We start from the raw sequence: 23,888 nt of genomic DNA, 5'->3' as shown, positions 1-23,888 counted from the left end.
CACCTGGACACAGGCAAGGCAGAGTTTGTAGATTGATACAGCTTCTCTTACAAGATTTTTCGGGCACTCAAGCCCTTCATTAAATATTAAGCATTAATGAATGTTCTGAGAAATGTGTAGTCTGAAATTTTCATGAGAGTCTTTTGTTCTTTTGATAACTTAAGGTCTGTTAGGGGGAATGAGCTAGTCTTAGGAGGAATCATCCACTGTGTATACATTGTTTATGCTGCTTTAATGGCTGCTTTGGGAGAGGATCAGCAAGGAAAGAGCATACAGTGGATTCCATTGCATACCTGAACAGGAAAGTTTCTGCCAGTAAGGCAGTTGAGAGGGGACTGTAGGGAGAAGCAATTGTTTTTCTTCTTCCAAATACCAGCTACAGCCAGAATTAAATGCCTTTTGAGGATCATTGTTATGCTGCTTACAGGAAAGAACATACTGACAAGAGTGGAGTACTGGCGAGATTGCTTTGCTTAGGGGTAGTGGGAGGTAGTCTTGACCATCCAGGACTGTGTTTTATCCTCAAAAGGGAGTGACAGATCTTTTAAATTTAATTACAAACACTACCGTTAATGTGTTTTCTTTGTTTTACTACCATGTGTCATCATTTAGCTGAGGTAGTAAATCAGTCCTTGTGCCAGGTGAGTTCTGGGAGGTTGGAAGGGCTGCAGTGCTTATCCTAGGGAGTGTCATACAGAGAATAATAGCATTATCCTGTGGTGCTTAAGTTTGTGTAACTAGTCTTTCCTTATCATCTTCAGGAGTGAAGCAGTGTCCTAAATATGCTGTAGTTGTGGGTGTTGAGTCCTGTGGCATTGCACAACTGCAGCGAATGCTGAAATAATGCTGCCTTCTAGTTCTCTTTGGAAAGAAGGCAGGGCTGAGCCTCAGACTGGCACTGACTGTCCTCCTCTGGGGTTGGCTGCTGCTGAACCGAGGTGGAGGGAGCAGCTGAGGCTGCTCCTAGGGCTGTGTGGCAAGGCAGCAGCACATTGAATTGACTCGAGCCTCATTTTCTGTTTATGGGCTGCGTTTAGAACCCTGCTTGTACTAAACTGCTGAGTCCTTTCCAAAAGCTGATGGAGCATTTAGAAGTTTTCTGTATTAAAAAACCCAACAGACCAAACTCTGTAGATGCTTTTCTCAGCTTATTTTAGGCACAGCAGGAACTCACTGATTCATCTACATGCTGATATTATGTATGCAATCATTAAGTAGATTTTAAGTCATAATGGCAACTTCCTCTTTAAATGGAAGCTAATTTTAATGAAACATTTAATTTGCATGCTACAAAAAATGTTGAAGGACTTCATTTATGAGTTTGATAATCTCAGTGAGACACAAAACAATATTTTCCAAGACCTCAAGTGTTCTATAGCTTTCCATTTTCTAGTTTTTGTTTTTGTGAACTGTGCAGTCTTAGACAGAATGAGGCAGTAAGTATCCTCACAATGGTTCAACCATCATCTTCTGGTTAGATTTTACTGACCATACTTAGATTTCCTAATTTCTACGGACAAGGTCATCCTTCACTGAACTGTGAGTCATAGAAACTTTATGATAGAACTTAAAGACCACCTATGCCTTTCCTGTTCATAATCTTCACTACTTTCTTTCATCTGTGAACAAATATTTCAGGCTATTTGCACTTCTGTGTTGGCACCTTCCAGTTGCATTCAGTCAGGAGTACATTTTTAAAAAGAAGTAAAATCCAATAGTGGTGCTTTTGGATTAGCTTTTATCTTGCTTACCTTTGCATGCTCATTTAGGGCAAGCATATTTAGCACTGTGAGGATCCTGCATGAATGACATGGAAACATTTTAGTTCACTGAATAATTCCACTGTCATTTCAAGAAACAACAAATTCTATTTCTGCAAAGCTCTGAAGATCAGCTCTACTGCTCAATGCAAATCTGACTCGCTAGGGGTGAAATGCATTTTTTTATTTTTAACCTTAGTGAATGCTTGGCAGTGAGTGCTGGTGAAGTAAATCCTCAAGGCCTGATGTAAATTGGCATTCCTCTATCTTCTTTTATTGCTTGCCTTTTGCAAGCATCTTGGCCAAATGTGGTGCAGCCTGTTGCGTGGCTGTACTGTGTCCCAGAGCATTGCTCTCACAATGTCACAGAGGTGATGTAAGGACAGGTATTAGGCAACATTGGTGGTAGTGCAGCACACAGTGGCAATAGTATGGCTTAAATCTGGCTGAAAGAACCAGTAAAACTTGCTGGTTGAAGGTCTCATGAAATTGCCCAATCTGTGGAACTAACTAGGGCTGTTTCTGCTGACTACCTGTTTGAAATGTGTGGAATAGCAGGCAGGGGGGTGAGCCTGTGTGTAACTGTTGTTTATAAACAGCTGCTCTGCTTACTTGCATTTTTCTGGTTTTAGCTACAGCTTCAAATTGGCTCAGTGTACTTATTGTGGTCTAACCCCAGTGGGCAAATGAGACCCACACAGCTGCTTGCTCACTCTGCCCCAGTGGGATGGGAGAGAGAATCATAAAAGAGAGAACCTGTGGGTTCACATAAAGACAGTTCAATAAGTAAAGCAAAAGTTGTGGATACAAGCAAAGTAAACCAAGGAATTCATTCACTGCTTCCCATGGGCAGGCAGGTGTTCAGCCATCCCATCAGGAAAGCCAGGCTCTTCCATCACATGTAATGGTTACTTGGGAAGAATATTAGCTCTGCCCCAGCCAAAACCAGCATAGTACCGTACTGAAATTGTCTCTTACAGGTTACTTTTTAAATTAAGATGTCCATTAGCTTCATTTCAAACTGTAGTTGTTGTTGCTTACTCTTTTCTTTCTTACATCAGTTTTGCCAAATGGCAGTGTGATTATGTCTTCGTGTTTCTTGCATAAAAATAGAACTGTGAATTGGCTGCTTGAAATATGACAAAAACAGTTAAGATTTCAGTTCTCTGGCTTTCTGAATATTTGTTCCTGCTGTTAAAATCTACTTGCACAACTTCTTCACTGAGCTTCCTGTGTAATGTTGCTAAACCTCCTCTTAATTCTCCTGTGGCTCTTGTGTTTACCAAGTAAACAGCTGTGGCCATTTTAGATGTTGCTGCTCAGATGGAGGTTGCTGACCCTGCAGTGAAGGTAGCAGAAAGGTGGGGATGCCATCTGCTCTACTGTCAGATTGTCACCTTAGCATCCTGGGTGATTAAAGCAGTGTGCCATACTGAACTCGGACAACTTGAGGAATCATTTAGTTCTGCAGAGTCTGTTACCTGCTCATTAGCAGCTCTCTCCTCTGAGGATTGCCAGGCAGCTGAAGGGATATAATATTACAAACTGCTGCAGCAAAATTAACTCTAGCCCATTTATCAGAGCTGGGAATTATCTTGCTGTGATCGTATGTAAATGAAATGAGTTCCTGTAAGGACAGAATACATTATTTATTGGCTTTTTGGAGGTGACTTTTTATTACAAAACTGCCAGTATCAATTCCCCATCTTATATTTTTAATTTTCCCTCCTACATTATGATAAATTTCAGCATCTTTTATTGGGCAGTAAAATTCCAATTTAATTATGCATACTGGCAAGTTAAAACTTGTTAGATGGGTTGTCTTAATGTTATGTGTTAGTCACAGCAGAGCACTCAGGTGCTACAGTAAGAAGAATGACACCAGGTGATTAGTGCAAAACGAATAGATCACTCATTCAGAGTGATTCTGAAGCCTCAGCTGTGGCTTCACTCTCATGATACATTCTGATGCTTTCTGGCACTCAGACTGCAAAGTTCTCTGGAGATTGTGCCTCGCAAGGCTGCCAGTGTCAAACAGGTCTCTCTGAACTGGCTGAAAAGTGGCACCACACGTGTGTACAAAACAAATGGGTAACCAGTAATACTCTTGATGAGGGCTCAGATTAACAGTTGTCAACAATTTTCTCAATTCGATCAAATCTTTAGCATTTTGAGTTAAATTTACCCTGAATCCTTTTTGCAGTGTTGTAAGTGTAAAAGACAGTTACTTTTCTGAGTAGAAATCATGGGTTATTGTTTTCTGGGGAATTTGCATGTTTCTGATGGCTCTGATGGAATGAACAATGTTTAAATTTGTCTGCTCTAATTCCTTGCACAAGTAAAGATACAAACCCAGTCCTGGCAGTGATTGTGACCATGTTAATTTAAGCAAGGGAAGCATAATCACACTGTGTACTACTGCTCTCCTTGCAGTCTGTCTAAAATTAGTTGCTGCTTGAGCTCTGCTCGAGCTTTGCTTGATTGCTATTACTAGTCCTTAATGTCCTAAGTTTGGTGAAACCTAGTCTGGATATTGAGCTTGGGTATGAGCTTTATACCTGCAAAAATACAATAGTTGCAGACTATCTGTGATAAGTAGTGTATTTCTAAATAATATTAACAGCCTGCTGCTTGCAATTTTGTAGAAATGATCCATAAAAATTGACTGTGGTTTTGTAGATTTGCTGTTTTTTGAAGCTCACTTTCTGTCACCTTTCAAAGTTGTGTTTAACTTGTGTTAGGATATGAAACTGTTAGTGGTCTCAAGATGAGATTTCATTATCCAGCAGTGTAGAAATGTGTGTAATTGATCCTGTGGGATTTTGGGCACATATAAAAGCAGTTGTCACTGCTGTTGGTACCTTGTGAGCAAGCTCTTCCAGCCAACTTTTGCACTCTTCTTTTTAACTTTGGTTGAGTTATACAAACTGTTTGTCTTTCAGAGCCAAGACATAATCAGCCAAACTGAACCAAGAGGAAGGAGAATATTTGAGAAGGCCTCCAGCATCTCATGAACGAACCAACGGAACTCGATAATGCTGGTTCTCCAGAGCCAGGTCTGCGGCTCAGAAGAGGACACATGTCTGACACTGCAACAACACAGGCAGCCTTTGAAGAGGACAGCTCTCAACAGAGGCTTCTTCTAGTGGAGCCACCACTGTCTTCTGACCAGGAAAATGTAAGTTATATGATTGATTGCCTGTTAGGTTTTCTAGGAAAAATGAATTTTCACCTAAGTGCTTCAGTGTTTTCATCTAAGTTTCGAAAATGTGGAGCCTACAACCTTTTAATGCCTGCTAAATAACTGTAATAATGCCAGGAAGATTCCAGAGGTATTCACTTGAATAAATATATGGGAACTTGGGTGACAAGACTGGGCATAACTAGTTTTACCAGCTTTGATGGTTTTATTTTGTCCTCAAAGAAATGGGACTTGAACTGGTTTGTGTTCTGCTGAGATGCTGTTCATACAAAAAGATTTCTGTTCTGTAATTTTCTATTAATTGTAAGTGAAAGGAGAAGTATTGGCTCTGGCTGCATGTAATCAGAACATTGGCTAATTGGTATCTTTTTGATGATTAGGATAGAAAAATTTGTTTGCAAGCATTCTTACTGGAATTAGACTGAACAGTGCATGATACCCTATCTCAGACAATAGCCAGTAATAGACTCCCAAGGAAGAGCAAAAGGATGGGGAAGCCCCTTGTGTGACTTGCCTAGGACACTCTCCCAGTCTTTAGCAGTTGTTGTCTCACAGATTTTCTGAGCCAGTGGCCCTATCTGTAAGTTTTTCGTGCGTGAACCTCTATAAATTTTAGCAGCTACAACACGCAGAGAGGCATCTACAGCTTTATTAGGTGTTCTACAAAGACAATGTCCAAGCATTGGACAAAAGTACCTTCTGGTTAGAGAGTTCCAGAACTGTGATTAATGCTTCTCCCAGGATATATTCAGATGGATATCAGTATAGTTAAGTGGAAGAGGCATTCATCTTAGGCTCACTATCCAGTTTATCATGGATTAATGAGTTTACTGTATCAGCTCAGTCACAGCAACTGTGTGGTTTTAGCCAGCAGCAAAAACATGCTGGTGCTACTTAATGTATGTTGGGCTGTGGCTATAATTGCATTTGCCACAAGTTCTGGGTGTTTGCATGGCCCAGTGTCATGGATCAGCTGACATGAGAACTGGTATTTGCCTTCTCAGCTTGATGAGTTGGAGCCCTTACAGAATTTAGTTCCGAGCATTCTTGTGATGAGAAGTCAGGATTGGTATTCGTGTCTAGTAAGCCAAGCCAATGCACTCACATTTGTACAGCTATAACTTCCCTAGAACGTTCTCAGTATCCTGATAAGGGAAACACCCAGAATTTTTTTCCATTTTGTGGAAGGTGGTGAAGCACGTGTCTAAATGTGCAAAGTCTTGGCCAAAACTGGTTAGAAAAAGAAAAGTTGAGTTGTGCTAGCAGTTATTTTGAATTTGCATGTTTATCTGTTGGTGTGTTTGGGATCATCTGCTTTGAAGGCTGTTTTCATTCTTGTCTCTGACTTTTCTGGTTGAATAATGAGAGTTACCTGTAGGCTGTTGATGGAATACCCAAGGTAAAAGTCCATAATTGGTTATGTGCTTTAGTTCTTTTTGTACATTTGTTTAGCTAAACAGAAATTATCTGGGTGAATCAGTGTTTAATTCAAACAGTTTGGCAATGGAACAGTTGAAATACTTTCATTCTCTCTTTCAGGCATTTGTAGCACATGTTGTCTTTTTTTTTTTTTTTTTCATCCACACAACAAAAAATTTGTGTTTTTTTTTTCATTTTGGCTCACTGCTTTCTCATGTTTGATTTCCCTTTCCTGGTCTTCTGAACTGCTGTCACAGAAATTTGTTTTTGCCATTTGGGTCTTGCTGTTACATCTTAATCTGCATCACTTTCTCTGCCATATATGGCCTTGTGCTTTTTAATTTTTTTTTTATCCTATTATTCCTGTTCTCTGTGATTTCTTGGGTTTGTTAGTATGATGTCTTTAAGTTGTTTTTTGTCTTAAAACGCCGAATAATTGATGCTTCTAATGGATCATCCCAAAACACTTTGCTGTCAAAAGTACCAATATTGGCTTGCCAAATGGCTTTTATTATGTGACACTCTGCAGTGTTCCAGATAATCTGGAAAAAACGTTATGTTACACATCTTCCTGTGCCTTGTGTAAGCCTCAGCACAGCTGTTGCTCAGATGTCAGCTCGGATTCACTCTTCTGCTCTGCTGTGCATTCTGGCTCTGTGCAACTGTCTCAGCAGAGCGACTGTTAGTTCATTAGCGTGACTTTTAAGTTCAAAATCCTAATTTTCCTCTGGCCTGGAAGAGATTATGTTTAGATAACAGTAATATAAGGATATTGTTCTTGGCTAGGTGGCAATAGTGCTAAACATGGCCTTATAAAGGTCTCAAGTAGTGCCCACTCCATCAGTGTTCTGGTGCTGAATGCAGCCACCATGGAGCTGATGGTAACAAGGTGATCGTGATGCCAGAACCACCACTGTCATTTAATATTCTTGTAAATGCTTCTACTTAGGAAAAGCTTTTATCATGGTAAATATGTGTTCTAAAATGTACTGGGCCTAGGACTTGAGGTATTAGTGTAAAAATATGTATATTTTTATCCTGTGATAATATGGCATTGTTTATTTTCCCAGTGCCTCCTATTACCATGCTTATATCATTGCAGCTCTTGTATAAAATCTTCTCCAAACTCTCCTATACAAGATTCCTTTCCCTACTTGTATATCCACTTCTGGCTCCACTTGTAGAAGTAAGCAGTCTAAGCTCTTAAGAGGTAGTAGTTGATGAGTTTTTGATGAATTATTTTAATAGTCTTTTCTAAGAAGGAAGCCATGGAAGCATGTCATTATGTAGTTCCGAATTATTTCCATCTTCCTCACAGCTTGCATTGTATGCTATGTACTTATAATTTTGACGGACCAAAACACTTGTTCTCATAAGTAATAAAGCATTTTTTTTTATAAGAAAATTAAGATGATATTAAGAAATAAGATTAACTCCTAAAAGTTTTTTTTTCCTGAGGCTTTTGACCCTGCCACCTACCTGGGAGGTTGCATAGCTGTGAACTAAAAATGAAAGATTCTACTTACTGTAAATTGTGGCATTCAGTAAATACATGTAGCAAAGAATTACTAGCCATAAGCATAGAACATGCTTATTCAAAATAATAATAGCACAGCTGCATCCTTCTGCCAGTGCTATTAATCTGCCAATTTTATAATGATTCCTATGAGAAGATACAAATCATATAACATCAGTATCCTTTTTAAACCTGAACCTCTCAGCCTGTACTTTGTTACATAACTCTCTGTTCTCTCCTGGAGTGCAAATATGTCCATAGATTATCCCCTCTTCCCAGTACCAGTTTCAAGGACTAGATACACATCTTGCTGTCTTTAAATGCGAAATTAGTGTAGTGGCAGGTGAGTGGTGAGCCTTCTGTGACTTGGACCAATAGCAGCCATTTTTCTGCAGTATAAACACTTGATGATGAGAAAAGGATCAAGCAAAAGCTACATAATTCTTCTTCTTCCTTCAGCAGTTTAAATTTCTTTTCCTTTTTCTGGTTTACACTATGTGCTGATAAAGCATTTTTCAGCAGGTGTTTCCCTCCTGTAGCATCCTGGATTGCCTTGCCTTTGGGACAGCATCCTTTCTCCTGTCCCAGAGTTTCTGTGTCTTAACTGCCTTTGTAATTCCAGCAGTGATAGTTCCTAAAGAAATCTCTCCTACTGTGACTTTGTTAAGCTGACACAATCAAATGCATGTGACTTCTTGCCATGTGATGAATGGGCTCTTTATGCAGTCGGGAAAGCCTGTGCTTGACTCTTTCCTTTTGTACTTTAACCTGTCAGTGACAGGAGGTAAACAACAGAACCATTTTCTTTGCCTTTGTTCCAGTCATGGGTTTTCCCCGTGCTTGGATGATGATTCCTTTCATCTTCCATGGAGTTGAGCTGTTGTGCAGTTGTCCTGTGAGGCATCAAAATGTGCCCATAAGGTGGAGACCTGTTGCTTTCAAGTGTTTGATAACCCACAGTAAGGTTCTGCGGGGAGGTTTGTGTAGCACTCAAGTTGTCTGGATGGGCAGGAGAAATTTGGGTAAATACTCCTCTGGATTGCTTTTCAGGGAGTGTGGGCTTTGAAGGGAGAACTTGGTTGACCTCTGACAAATGTCATGATATCTCCATGTACTTACAGGAATCTTTCTAGAGCATAAATACCAAAGTGACTTGAAGGAGGAAGGCAGAAGGATGTAACAGAATTTCAGGTACAAAAGAGAATTTTTAGAGTAATTTAGGGTGAGCAAATGACTCAAGGCTTTTAACTTGAATCATAGAATTTACTCAAAGCCTTTTCTGTTACAGAAGTGTTTACATATTATTTACAAAGCAGACTACAGACAGACTTTTTGGTATTGCAGAAGGATGCATGTAAATAAATGGAATTGTCTACTTGACTTTCTGATGCATGCCAGCTGAGTGAAAAAGACAGGTGAAGTCTTGAAGGTCAAAGAGAGACATTTGAGTCTTAAGAATAGTTTTTTCTGGGGGGAAATATTTGTAAATTCTGATAGTGTGAAATTTAATCCATTGTAGATCTACTTGCAAGTTTCAAACAATTTAGCTTTCTTTTCAGTCTGGCATTTTTCTATTAATTCTTTGGGGTTATGATTGAAATCTTGGCATTTGCTTCTGTATTTGGCTTCCTCCTCCATTGCATTGCAGGTTTTGTTGGTTGAGTGTGAATGGAAGAGGCCTGGTAAAATCAAGCTTGAGTTCCCACCACAGCACATTTCCTTTTGTTTTAAAGCTGATTGTGTTCAAATGTTGTTTTTCTGTAGATTTCTTTATCACCTCTTCCTTTCCTTCATTTTTGCAACTCTTGGGAAGAAATGTTAATTCTTTCCAAGCATGCGAGTTGACATTTTGCTTCAGATCAAAAGATCTTAACATCTGCATTTCTCCTTCACTTGCTGTTCTAAGAACTGTAAGTAATGTGAATTTTACTCATACTGCTAGTCACTGAAGTAAGTGCTTGAATATAGTAAATTATTTTTCTACAGAAAAGCATTTTTGGATACACAGAGTAAAGCATCTCCAAATATTCCCACTTAGGCAGTGTGATGACAATGGGACACGTTTGTGGAGATGGTTTCCAGGCCCCACAGGCCTGAGTTGGTCAGATGCTGGTGCCTCCCTTGCTGGCATTGATGTGCCTGGGTTATGAACAGACTGTCAGAGCTTGAAAGTCTGCAGAAAAGGCAAACCAGTGATCCAGTCAGCCATGCATGGGCAGTGCCCAGAAGGCTGGTAACATGTAGGAAATGGCTGTTCTCCATGTCTGCTCTGTCTCCCAGAAAACTCTCTCCAAAGTCCCATGGAATTTGTCCTAGGTGATGGTTGTTGAGTTGCAGCTGGATTCAGCTGTGTCCTGTTACTATGGGGTGTTTCTGTGCTCTGGGAGGGGAAGTGTTGGTGCTCAGACAGTGCTGCCTGTCAGCAGGTTTTGTAACCATTGCTTGCTGTGCTGTATGTTGAAACTAGGAGAGGGAGGGAGTTGTTCTGTTTATAATTCACTGGCACAACAGTTTCCCTGCACAGGGGTTAGATTCCATGGGTTTTGCCTTTGTTCCCCTGGAGATCCTATCTGCCTGATTTGGGCAGCAGTGGGGGGATGTGTGTCAACCTTTTACAGTGATATAAGAGAAAAAAATAGTGTTGTACTTAACTTGCATCTTCCTCCAGCTGTTTCAGATTGATAGACTCTGCTATTATGTTAAGTTCAGCAGTACACTTTCAATCTCTTTGTTTATTTTTGTAACAGAGCATTTCTTTTTCCATAAGCCCAGCATGCTTGTTTTCTTTTTCAGTTGTCAGGATTAACAATGGCAGAGGAACAGAAAATGGCACACGAGACTCTTCTGCAGTAGAAACAATTTCTACAGGCCCTCCTCCAAACTACTGCTGAGCACATGTTGGCATTGAGGCCCCGGGTCCTTGTCAGATACTGGGCTTTGACAGAAAATCAGTATAAAATCAGAAAATCAGCTCAGAGATTCAACAGAGTCTTTTCATCTGAAGATATTTAAGATATTTAAGAAGGGGGCTAGTTCTAATCAGAGTTTTCTAGCAAGGCTGCTGCAAAATGTGACTTTGTCTTAGGACTATTTGCTAAATGAGTTTTGAATGTTAGTGCTTGTTTTTAATGAGTGCCAGCAAGCAGTCACCCATGACCAGTTGTGTAAAGCTGTTTTCAAGTGCTGTATTAAATGGACTGTATCTTTTATAAGAAGGTGACCTACAAAAGAAAAACACTAAACTCCAGGAACCTCCAAGTACTTGACATTTTGACCAATGGGCCTAAAGGGTTTTTGGCACTGTGCTAATGAAGGACTTTTTTTTGTCCAGCGACAGCAAAGGCAGCTTTGCACACCCTGCTTAGGGGGTGGATGTAGTCAGGCTTTTGGAAATTGGTGGGGTTGTGTTTACAAGCTTGTCAGGGGGAATGTGAATTCTAAAGGACAAAGCTGTTATTTTAAAGTAACTTGGTATGTGCAGAAGTTAGGGGAAGTCAGGGAAAATTTTATGATGCTGTTTGTTTCCAGTTTATTTCTCACAACTCAAAGAATATAAGTTGGTGAAATTCTGAAAACTGTGCAACAGGCTTTTAGGAGAAATGGCATGGCAGCCAGCACTTATTGCTGCTTCCCCCTTACGAAAAGCTGGTTGATAAAAGGTCAGTTGACAGAATGGGCAGAGAGGAGTTGCTGCTGAAAAAAAGCAATCTGGCCAGCTGAAGGGGTTGTTAGAGAACTGCTATTAGAAAAATAACATTTTTATATTATAGCCTTGAACGTGTCTTGGCCATTATTCTGAAAGCTCTCGAGTTACTGAATCTGGCACGCCACCCCAAGGAACATAAAATGATTTGAATGTCATGTTAAGCACTATTAATAATTCATCTGATGAGATCAAGATAAACAAGAGCAAAAACTCAGAGTCATGTCTAGACTTTGTGACTTCAGTTTTATGTGGGAGAAAACAGTGGTATTGTATATGTAGCAACATATGTTTTGTAACTTGAGTTTTAAGAAGAAAATAATGCATAAGTACTGTGTCATATAATATGACTCAGTGTTAATCAAGACATTTGGTTTTTCTGAGCTATCTTGCCTGTGCCCCTACCAAGGCACAGAGTTTTGCCAGGGCACTGATCAAGAAGACAGTGGGGGAGTGTCTGTCAACAGCTGAAGGAAGCAAGAATATTAGAACAAGATTCACACTGCATCATGCTTTGAAAATTCCTGTGATGGTATGTTTAGGGCACTGGTAACATCTTGGTGGTGAATTGGCATCACAGACAGCTGAACTTTGAGACATGGGAGTTCATTAAATCCAGAGCTTAATACTACATAGGTATGTGCATGGTCAGTTGGGCTCCTGGGTAACTGAGTAATGACTCTGTCTGAAAAGAAACTCTAATGCAGACGACTTGTGCCCTTTCTGGGGCTTAGGAGAGTTTTATTGCAGTTGCTAGTTGTTCTGGTTTTGACTGGGATAGCGAATTGTCTTCCTACTAGCTGCTACAATTCTGTGGTTTGGATTTAGGGTGAGAGGAACATTGATAACACCCTGATGTTTTAGTTGCTGCTCAGCAGTGCTTACCCTGAGTCAAGGACTTTGCAGAGTCCCATGCTCTGCCAGCGAGGAGAGGCACAAGAGGCTGGGAGGGAGCGTGGCCAGGGCAGCTGACCTGAACTGGCCCAAGGGGTGTTCCAGACCATGGAACATCAAGCCCAGTACATGAACTGGGGGGAACTGGCTGGGAGCTGCTGGGAGACAGGATGGATGTTGGTCACATAGGGGTGAGGGAGAAGGTGACCACTTTTTAGAGTAAAAGGTGGCTCCATTCAGATTTCATTTATCTCTTAGTTTGCGCACTCAAATGAAAACACTGATGACACTTTCTGAAGTGATGAACCACAACTTGTCTGTCACCTGTGCAAGGAGCAGTCAAGTGCAAACTCTGAAACTTTCTAGAAATCTTTAAACTGTCATCAAGAAACTACAGACCTCAAGAAAATACGCTTTCCTTGAAGTTCATGGAACATAACTTAGTCAAAAGTGGGAAAAATGTTTCTGGAATCTTTTTCTGCAATTATGGCTTGACTTCTGACAGGCTTTTCCATAGTAAGGATGTTATTAAACAGCATGTCTGTTAACAAATTTGAGAGTGATAGTATAGAAACTGTTAGTCTGTGTGAGGAGGATAAGCTGTTGTAGTAGACAAGAGAAGTATGTTGCATTTACTAGAGCAGGTTTTACTGCACTTTTCTCTGTAAGAGGATCTTTGGCTATGTGATCTGACATTTTTGGACTGCATTCAGATGAGAAATTCTTGTACTAAATGTAAACTTTTTTTTACCTTTTGTGCTGTTGCTATAAAAGCAAAATTTTACTGTTAAACTTAATGATCAGCACTGTGCAATTGAGCTCTTGGGTTTCTTGCTCTTTGTTTGCTCTTGTTTTCTAAGCCTTGGGTTTGGTATTAAACCTTTTTAATCCTTAACAAAATATGTTCTGGAATTCTTATTTAGGTGATGATCTGTCCCTGGAAGTGTGTTGCCTGGCTCTCCATACAAAGTGATATAATTAAGTCTAATTTCTACCTTTTCATTTACATTCTTGTCTGTCACTGTTATCACAAAAGAAGCTGTAACACTTAACAAAATAAAGTGAATATGGATAAACCAGTAAAGCTGGTTCTTCTGGATATTTTCACTTGTCTTTCAGATTTATTTTATTCTCTGGTACCATTATTCAACTCAGATTGTGTTTATATATCTGTTGGATAATGTCCATCTCATAGGTACCTCTACTGGTTTTTGGTAGCTTTAAGACTTCGTGAATTTGCAAAGGGAGTAGGATTAAAATTGGAACCATTGCTTGGCATTTCCATAGAGTTAAGTGTCCAGAGCTTTTTAGAGTGTTCGTATCCAGAAGCCATGATTTTTGATTAATGTGAAAGACTGATTGTAGGCATTGCTGCCTGTATTCAGCAGAAGAGTGACAGCTGCTGATTGTAAGAAGTTTGCTTGTTACAAACCAGGGGGTTTATTTAAAGATACTTGAAAATGCCCTGAAGACTTCACAGAATTGTTTAGTCAAATCTGAGATGCTTTAAAAGAAGCTGAGTAAATTAGATCATGTAACAGAACATCTGAAACATCAGCCGAGTGAAAATCCCTTTGGCCTATGGTCTGGAAACTACAAAGGCAAAAGTTATTCTTGAAGTACTTAATTCAGGATATACCATAGCTCATTAAAAGTGGGATTATCAGAGTTTTCTTCTGGGCTGTCATTTCTTGCACAGTTTTAGGCAAGTGATATTATTTACCCAATATGTTTCTCAGTTCAGAATGTGATTCTGTGAGCAGGACTTAGAAGTAGTTGAAAATGTGTCCTAAAAGAATGTGCTTGCTTATGTTGTTATGGTCTGGAATTACTCATGAATTTCTGATACAGTCAGCTGAAGAGGAGAAAATAATGAGTGCTGAGATATGAAGGAAGTTGTCACAGTGGGAATGTTACAATTTGCCTTCTGAGCAGAAGAATGGTATTTTTTCCTTTCAGTCATTGACTTAAGAACTGAAGGTCAATAGACGCCTTCAGATATTCAAGTGAAAACTGGTTTTGGTGTTGCCCTCCACTGTAGATTTGACTTTCAACAAGCACAGTTTCCTGTTCTTCCCAATGAGACACTGCAGGAGGGAGTCAAGAGAGGATGGGTTTTCCAGAACAGGCCTCCTTTGGCCTCCTTAGCAAGAAAAGGACTAAGAAGCTGAGCTTTAGGGTTTTTTTTCCCTTGAATGCTAATTTTGAAGTTTAATGGCAGGAAGGAGATAGTAAAATCAATTCCATTTTTTGGCAGTAATCTGGCCTGTGTATATGATATGAATTCCTTTTATCACCAAAAGAAGCTCAGTAATGATTTGTTTGTAGGCACATGGCCAAAATGCAAAGATTTTGGACTAGCTCAGAAATAGCTGTGCTCTTCAAGCTTTACAGTCTGTTCAAATTTAAGCCTTCCCATCATTCTAGAAATGGGAGTATGTGCAGAGGGGGAAATGAACATTTTTTGGCTTTGAGTCACTGGGCAGACTGCAATGAATACAGGCTTTGATTCCGTAAGGGATCTTTTTTCCTTCAGTCCACCCAGTTGTGTAAATTCAGGGTTACTAACTTGTCCACCCCATTTGAGCTGGTTATTGTGTGCTGCTGGGGGAGGGAATTCTAGAGTAGCTGAAAGGCACAGCAGTGCTGCTTCTTTCAAATGCACTGGAACTTAAATGCCAGCCTTGCTTTTCCATAAGGCATGCTCTTGGAAACCAAAGAGCATGGTTCTTTGGTTTCTAAATTGTGCAGACTGTCATGAGCATTTCCTCCAGACCTCCATGGCAGGGCACTTAGACTAGTTGATCTTTAAAGCTGCCTTCTAACCCAACCCATTCTCTGTTTCTATGACCTTGAGTTAATTATTTATGATACTGAAAACCAAGAGTCCTAGAGAGCTCCATTAGTAGAAAAAGCCAATAAAATTGATAGTGTGGGGCAACGATGTCAGTGAATCTTGTTAAGTCAGAATGAAACCAAATTTGCTTTTTATTCCTGTGCCTAACAGGAATTGTGCCTATTTTGGAAGGATATTAAAGCTAATTGTATCTTTCTGTTGCCTGGTGCCTTTCTGAATAGGACTAATGGGCTAACCTAGGCAGAGTGAGTGTATTTAATACTGTCTTTTTCTTCTGGAGAGTCTGCTTAGAGCTGGTCAATATATCAATTATTGCTGTAAAATACAAGATATTGTTCAGAGGAATTGTTCACTGGAATGATAAATGAAGGTGAGTAGACAGTACAAGGGACATGGGTTATTTGTTTAGGCAATCAAATTTTCCTAGTGTGGACAAATGTGAGGTATACATAAAACTTGAAGGATGTGTACTGTGTATTACGTACCAGAAATTGCATTCTGGGTAAGCAAAACTGGGCCAAGAACTGGGATGGGACCTCTTTGAAAGATGAAGCTTCAGTGACTACTGCAAGACTTGGGTATTGCAAGGCTTGGGTACAAAACAGGTATGAACATGTCATTTCTCCATCAAAACGCCCAAAAATATTGAAGGCTCTGGATAGCTCACTGTAGGCTGGAAGAAGTTTCCTTTTATTTATTCAAAAATGAGAATTTTAAGCAGCTTATTGAGTTAACTTGACAGAAATAGTTAATAAGGCTTGACACCAAGGAGAGAGCTGTAATGTGGGACAAATGCACAGCCAGCTGCCATCCCTGGCTTGAAAATTCAGGGCATTAATCTGAACATTACTGATAACAATTTGTAGATAAAGGAAGTGAGGTTATATACTATATTCTCAGTCACTTTGGATGGTATTATTGATACATCATCTTGATTTTAAAGTTGCTAACCATGGTATGGGAATAGGAGGGGGGAAAGTGTTCTGGGAAATCTGGCGGAGGCCGGTCTCTCTCTATGCTGACTGTGGAGCTTTCTTGCTGTGGCCATGGGGTGTGTGGCAGCTTTCTGCATTAAATCTTGAGGGTGCAAAAAGCTCCTTCTCCTTCCTAGCTTCCTTTAGTTTGTTTACATTGGAAGTTGAAGTGTTGAATGGAGTCTTTGATGGGCCATGAGCATTGTAGGAAGCAAACAGGAATGTAGAACTTCCATGGCCCCCTGCTTTTCTTCTCCATGGGAAGCTAGAGTGTATCAAAATATGCAGATGATGTGATAAGTCATGATAGAGCAGAAAACTACCAAATTGTGCCTGTAAAGCTATTAATGATATATGTACCAGCCTGATAACCCAGCTCAGCAGATTATTTTAGTTTTCCTTTTCATCATTCTCTTGGTACACCCTGAGGATATGGATGTTTCTCTTTATTTGAACTTGGCTTAAAACTCTGATCCCTGTTACTGCTTTTCTTTGATAACTTGCCTTTGTCTAACTGGCAGAAGTTTCATAGTAGTTTCTGAAATACCTTGAAAAATCAAACGAATGAGTAAATTCCAGTACTGGATTACAAGCTGAACAGAAGTGTCAGTTAAACAGAATAGATTTTCAGATTTGGAGTGCAAATTGAGGTGAAACATTTCTAACAAGGTAAATTGATTCCTCTCCTTGACTTACCTTTTATTACCCTGAAATGCCAGATACATTATAGAGGCATTAACACTGCCACAGTGACATTGAAACATAAAACAGGGAGTAATCCTTCCCTAGAGGTGGGAAGGCTGCAAGCCTCAGACTCCATATCTGGGATTTAATGAAGCGTGACTTAGAGGAGCACTGCTGGCTTCCAAACCTACTGGAAACATATGCAGAATGGATTAGACATGTGAGTTGTTCTCAGATACCTAAGAATGTAATCATTTTTTTGCTTGTTCTTCTGAATTCTTTTCTCAGTGCCGTACAAGGAGAGATTTCTTTATTTGCCAAGACCTCAAATCATAGCTTTGTATGGAAAACAGAATCACCTTCCTCTATTCATCTTTTTACAAAGTATTTTCTCTGGGTTTTTTTCCCCTCCAGTGTTCTGAGGATAATAAACACAATGATGAGCCACCTCAAGAAGATGAAGGTTTTATGGGAATGTCACCTCTTCTACAAGCCCACCATGCTATGGAGAGAATGGAAGAATTTGTGTGTAAGGTAAGGGCACGTGGAAACTGCTGACATAATTTCCTTTTTTAGGAAGCTCCAGTGGGCAGCAGATTGTACTTTGAGGAACTGCACTGCTAATGTGAGGGAGAGGAGGTTCTCACTGTCCCCAGATGGGCATCTCGTGTTCTAAGCACCAATGCTGTGCTTCCTCAGCATCTGTCTGTCATAGAGGATTAAATTGTAGAGCTTGGAACAATAGGGATTTACAGCTGAGACTCCAAAGCTGATCATGCAACTCAGGTGTGTCCCTTGAGAAACACCTGTGAGTGCAAAGCAGAACAAAAGCCTTCTGGTTGGAGGCACTTTGACTTACAAGGTCATTTGACCCGATTTCTTCAGATTAGCAAATATTTTGCTTTTCTAGCACCATTTGCATCTATGGTAGAATAAGCTTTGTCCCTGACGTGAAAACAATGCTGTACTGAAACCATAAGTAAGTAAATCCATTGTAGATTTAGTAATTGTTGACCTTGGCTCAATTTTTGTTACTTTTTAGAGCCACTGGGCTGTGTCAGTCTCTGGCCCTCTTTTCTCGCTGCAAGGAATGCTGCCTCTTTATACACTGGTTCCTGCTGGTTTTATGAACTATTTTTTATATTCTTACAGAGGGACCCTAGTTACTTGGTGGTCTTTTGTATATGGATCATTTTGACTATTTGCTTTTGTTTTTTTTGGGTTTTTTTTTTTTTTTTTACTATGCATCTTTGCCTCTTTTAAAATATTTTGTAGGGTGGATTGTGTAAAATGAATTCCCTCCTTCTGTTTCTACCTCAATTCACATTTTTTGTCCATGAACTAAACCAGTTATTTTCTTGTTGAATGTATTTAAGAACCCAGTCTTTAACTGGACTGGTTATTCTGAATGGCTTTGTTTTGCTTCCATGCACGAGTGTGGAGAATTGATTTTAAAACTCTGAGCTCTTGTTGTTGAAACTGAAATAAGAATGTAGCTTTTTAAACTTAGTGTTTCAGGAACCTTCAGCCTTGCTCCTGTAACTCTAGCCAGCCAGCAAGCCCAAGGAAGCCTGCAGAAACAGCCCCGGTACATAAAGCAGTTCCCTGCTCCCCCTGTCCTTGCTGGTGCTGCCACACTGAAGCCTCCATGTGTCTTGTGTTACTGAAGCAGTGCTGGGAACATCTGTGCACACTTATTTCCTGTGGAGCCAGCTGCAAGAATAGCTCTGTGCACAAACCCCCTCTCTCCCTTTAAAGAAGAAATCCCATGGAATTGAGAGTCATGAGTCTGTTGCCTTAACTGCTCTGTCACTATCTGTTTGTGAGCTTGGGAGTATTTTTTTCCCAGTCTAAATAAGGGGTTGGACTCTTCTTGCTGGGCTCTCACCGTTTCACATTTTCTGGCCCCTGTTTGTGCTGATGGGTAGCTTCTTTTGCTAGGCTTCCCCAAATGCTAGCAGATACACAGTCAGGTTGGCCTGTGGTGGAGGAACAGGCTTATTTATTTATTGGAGAGAACTAGGTGTAGGCTTCTTCAATTAAATGGAAAAGGTGGCCTGTAAAATAACAGAATGTGGAAATGAATTAAATGTTTTCTCTTCATCAGCAGTAATAACACCCAGTAGCCTTCCTCTCCAGTGGAATGGTGAAGTATTTCTTTCTCTGATAGTGCAGTTCATAATGGTACAGTTCTGAACTGGGAACAGTGACTTTAGCATGATATTTCAAGTGTAAAACCTTTTCCCCAGAGATGTTCCATTAACTCTCCTCTGTTTACAGTACTCACAGGTTAACTCCAGCACTTTTACTAAAAGGGGTTTTCTGACTATTTCCATGCACTGAAGGAGCTCCAGTCCCTGCATTTCACTGAGCTCTTCTAACCCCCAGGTGTGGGAGGGCCGATGGAGGGTGATTGCCCACGACGTTCTGCCTGACTGGCTGAAGGACAATGACTACCTGCTGCATGGACACAGACCACCCATGCCTTCCTTCCGGGCTTGTTTCAAGAGCATCTTCAGAATACACACAGAGACTGGCAACATCTGGACACATCTCCTAGGTACTCTCAGCTTGCTTTAATCTAGTCCTAAATCTCATCCAGTGGTTTTGTTGCTCTCAAAGAAAAGAGAGCAAGATAGGAAGGTCTGTGGGGTTGTCAGCATTATCATTCCACTAGTAACCTGTTAAATTAGCAGCTTGGTATCCCTCTCCTAATTTGATCCCATCAGAGTTGGATTGGACTTGCTTAATTATGGCATACTATACAAACAAATGCATTAAACATTTCCTAATCAATAAATTACTGTTAGATCCTTCTTTTCCCAAGTGTGTAGGTGCTAACTGGGATTGCATTTCTTGCCACAGGAACACGCTTAAGTTGCAGCTTCTCTGAGTGGTTTCAGCTTGTGAGAGCCTTTAAGGGAAGTGGTGATGCTTGTAGAAAGAAGAGCTTTCAGTATGCATGAGCTTGACCCCTCTCTGCCTTGCTGTTTTTCAGGATGTGTGTTCTTCCTTTGTCTGGGAATCTTCTACATGTTCCGGCCAAACATGTCCTTCGTAGCACCTGTGCAGGAGAAAGTGGTCGTTGGATTGTTCTTATTGGGAGCCATACTCTGCCTCTCCTTCTCATGGCTCTTCCACACAGTTTATTGCCACTCAGAAGGTGTTTCCCGGCTCTTCTCCAAGTAAGTGCCTAGAGAACAGGGCAGGCCAAATAGGAAACAGGTGGGAAAACAGGGCTGGGATTTGTGCCTGGAGCCCCAGTGTGGGAGTTGTTCATTTCATGACTGCATGTACTTTGGAACAGAGTTGAGAAGAGATTTAATGCAGCTTCTTCTAATTATAGTTTGTTTCAACATGAGTTTTTCTGCTGTCATTTGAGTCTTAAAACTCCATCATTTTCTGCTGTTTGGCAGGCATGTGCTTGCATCTTGTTGCTGTAAGTAATACGCCTTGAGCTTAGTTGCAGGACTTTGAATTTTTAGCGTAACCGTTACTTCTTGTCATTTCAGCTGTTCTGACTTTGAACCTTAAACTTATGTAAGACAGTTCCACAGTGTGTATCAGGATGCCGTGGTCTTTTGGTTTTACTGCATGTTCTTTTTTTGGCTGGCTGCTGAATATCTGATATTTCCTAAAACTACTCAACCAGGATTCTGTAATCTGCAAGACCACCTCTAAAGTAGCCCAGTTAAAGTCCCCCACTGAAAAATTAACTCCTTCAGCTTTTGCAGGAGGATTTTGTCAGGGTGTGGTAAAAAGCAGTGGCTATGGATTTCCTTTTTCACATGGGTGCACAAAAAACCAGTGTGGCTGAAAAATCGCAGCATTATTCCACTGTGGTCACTGAAGCTGATGCCCAGCTAACTCATACTTGTCAGATACTGAAGTGTTTGCCTTGGCTGTGTTCTCAGAGCCTGCTGTGTGCCCTGTCTTTAGAGGGTTCTTGCAGTGCTTTTTTCCTCATCTGAAACTGAAATGTGAGGTTTCCTCAGAAGGCTTTGGTTTAAAGGTTGCTGAAGGCATTGCTGATGACTGTCTCAAAAATGGCCTTCTTGGCTGTCTGTCAAGGTAATCCATTACTGTAGGTGGAAGAGTTGCTGTCAGGACCTTAGCTGCAACAGTGAGAGTAATTTAGTTGCAGTAAGAAGTAGGCAGTTGCTCTACTAAAGAAGAGTGTGTAGGTGTGAGGATTTCCAAAGGTTCACACTTCTTACGACACTGATTTTCGTTTTCTTCTAGGCTGGATTATTCTGGCATTGCACTTCTCATAATGGGCAGCTTTGTACCATGGCTGTACTACTCGTTCTATTGCAACCCTCAGCCTTGCTTCATCTACTTGATTGTGATTTGTGTCCTGGGCATTGCAGCCATAATTGTCTCACAATGGGACATGTTTGCCACCCCTGAATACCGGGGTGTAAGGGCAGGTAAGACCTGAAATTAACTGTTTTGTTCCTTGACTGCCTTTCCTGCTTCCTGCTTGCCACTTGGAAAAGCCACCTTGGGAAGACTTAAGAGAGTTTAATTTTATAGACCTAATATTCTTGAACTGGGAGCTTGGTGGGTTTTCTTTCAGCATTTATTGTACCCAGCTGGATGCACAGATAAGGGCTGGTGCAAGTCCTGGAAGTGCATTCCTGAAATGGACAGTAACACATGCAGTAGGAAAGGTGGTGCAAAGGATTTCTAGCTAGCAACTTTGTTCTCAAGAAAACAACTGACTGCTTGGTGTTGTGTGTATGTGTACTTGTTGTGCTTGTGCTTTTTTTTTTTTTTAGACCTAGACTCAGACACTAGCAAATCATTGAATGATTGAATCAATGTGAATGATTTGCCTGGATAAAACACAGAGTTAAGATAAAGACTGTTTTTCTCTTCACATCATCAAAAGAACAAAACCAGATTTGGTTTCACATTTTGAGGAAGGAAGAAAGAGAGCTTTAGGGGGCAGCTATGGAATGTGCACACAGCTGTGTTGAATAGAAATATTTCTTGTTTCTTAACCTGCACATGCTGTCTACAGTAAATCTAGATTTCCTGGACAGGTTTGGGTACCTTCAGAGCATTCAGCTTTCCAAACTTAAAATCTCTGTACGGGACATGAATATTCCCCCCATGCCCACTGTTTTTACAAGTTTTCTGTCCTTGCTGCTAAAACCTAAACAGATAACCAGTGTTCTCTTATATGGCAGATCACATGAGCACAGATGCTGCTTTTCTGTTTCGTAGGAGTACTTGTGCAGCATATGATAAACAATCTCTTTGTTGTGTCTCCTTGTCTTGCTCTTGAGCGGTTGTGGTGAAGTGAGGCACGGTCTGTGTGGTCTCAGTTCCCTCTACAGGCCAAGAGCAGGAACTGGCCTCACCTACATTGGAGCTGGCAGGCACAATCAGTAAATGAAATATTCCAGCTATCTGCTGGGACATATAACCGAGTAGCTTCTGGCATGTGAAGGAAGTTGTGCATTCTTTAGCTTCCTTTCCAATAAATCTCTTCTGGGGACCTGCAGCTTCAAGAGCTGTCGTCCCTCTGCTGCTTCGGCAAACGCTGAGTTTTCCTTCCGTAGCTTTTGTGTTTTCATTGTCTCCCTTTGCCGCCACTGCGTTCAAACCTGACTCTCCCGCATTTTCTTTACCTCCCAGGAGTATTTCTAGGTCTGGGTCTTAGTGGGGTAATTCCCACTCTGCACTTTGTCATCTCTGAGGGGCTCCTGAAAGCAGCCACAATGGGGCAGATAGGCTGGCTGGCACTCATGGCATGCCTGTACATCACTGGTGCTGCACTATATGCCGCCCGCATCCCGGAGAGATTCTTCCCTGGCAAGTGTGACATCTGGGTGAGTCTACTGAGTGACTGAGGAGGAGACCAAAGCTGGTTCCCCTTGAGCCTGAAGGATGTTGTGTCAATGTTTTCTTACTGCAAGTATCACGCTGCTGCGCCAGAAGCAATAGGTCTTCAGGGGCCAAATGACTCTGGGCTCTCTGAGCCTGGCTTAGCTGGTGCCTCTCTTCCCAAGTTGTCACAACCTTGCTGGTCTGAGGTAACTGCTGGTGTGCAGATTCACCTCAGTACATTTCTGGATAGTTTTAACAGATGGACAAGGAACTGCAAACATTTGTGTGTGTGTTGAGGATCCTGCAAAGATACATCTTTACCTTGCTTCTGTGCAGAGCAGTACATGGTCATTTCATTGATGTTCAGTGTGTTCTCTGGGATCTTCCCCATGTCTGGCTCCTCATCTTGCATAGCCAGTGAAAATGCTGGACAGAGATGGTAGGCTTTGGGGGGATCTCTGGCCCAGAAGAAGGGATAGTGGAGTGAGCAAGTGGATGGGTGGGGGAAACTTGGTAGGAGGGAAAGAATCCTGGACACTGGAGGAGAAATACCTGAGGAAGATGTAAGGAAAGAAGCTGGGTAAGCAAGAGTAGAGATGAGGGGAAGTGGACCTTTGGAAGCCCAGTGTGCTTGCCCTCAGGATAGTTTAAGACCCCTAAAGAAGACCAGAAGTGAGAATGAGACCTGGCTTGTTTGAGCAGCTCGTGCACAGCACCAGTTTGCTTGGTTGGTTTGTTACTATAATGAGCTAAGCTCTAAAAGCACTGGTGTACCACCAACTCTTTTCCAAGCTTCCCATGAGGCCTGCAAATACACATTTGTAGGAATATTTCAGGAGCATTAGCCATTATCCAGGTATGGCTTCCCTCAGACAAGGGCATGCTTTGTCATGTAGCTCCCTCACAGTTTTCATTCTGTTCTACACCAGTCAGTGACATCCTGGGCATTCATTCCAAACATCCAGTTGTTTCTAGGTTTTAATACAATACCACATTTTTCTGTTCTGTTTCTCTGTGGTAGAGAAATAAAATACCAGCATG

The 23,888-nt window shown here is 41.0% G+C and overlaps 1 protein-coding gene across 5 annotated transcripts in view; it reads left to right on the top strand.

Moving 5' to 3' along the window:
- Positions 1 to 23,888, top strand: part of ADIPOR2 (adiponectin receptor 2) — a 44,986-nt gene that overhangs the window by 17,886 nt on the left and 3,212 nt on the right. For 4 of the 5 annotated variants that reach the window (XM_053978354.1, XM_053978355.1, XM_053978352.1 and 1 more), the window contains 6 exons: positions 4,703 to 4,938; positions 17,424 to 17,543; positions 19,398 to 19,569; positions 20,008 to 20,194; positions 21,252 to 21,439; positions 22,656 to 22,849. In XM_053978354.1, coding sequence (XP_053834329.1) covers positions 4,771 to 4,938; positions 17,424 to 17,543; positions 19,398 to 19,569; positions 20,008 to 20,194; positions 21,252 to 21,439; positions 22,656 to 22,849 — 1,029 coding nt within the window. In that variant the 5' untranslated portion in view covers positions 4,703 to 4,770. The remainder of the gene's footprint in view (positions 1 to 4,702; positions 4,939 to 17,423; positions 17,544 to 19,397; positions 19,570 to 20,007; positions 20,195 to 21,251; positions 21,440 to 22,655; positions 22,850 to 23,888) is intronic. The other variant, XM_053978356.1, reaches the window with a different exon arrangement.

The sequence above is a fragment of the Vidua macroura genome, chromosome 5 (assembly GCF_024509145.1).
Source record: "Vidua macroura isolate BioBank_ID:100142 chromosome 5, ASM2450914v1, whole genome shotgun sequence".
In the NCBI taxonomy this organism is placed as follows: Eukaryota; Metazoa; Chordata; class Aves; order Passeriformes; family Viduidae; genus Vidua; species Vidua macroura.
Note: the sequence above shows the minus strand (reverse complement) of the source record. Positions and strands in the feature narration are given on the sequence as shown.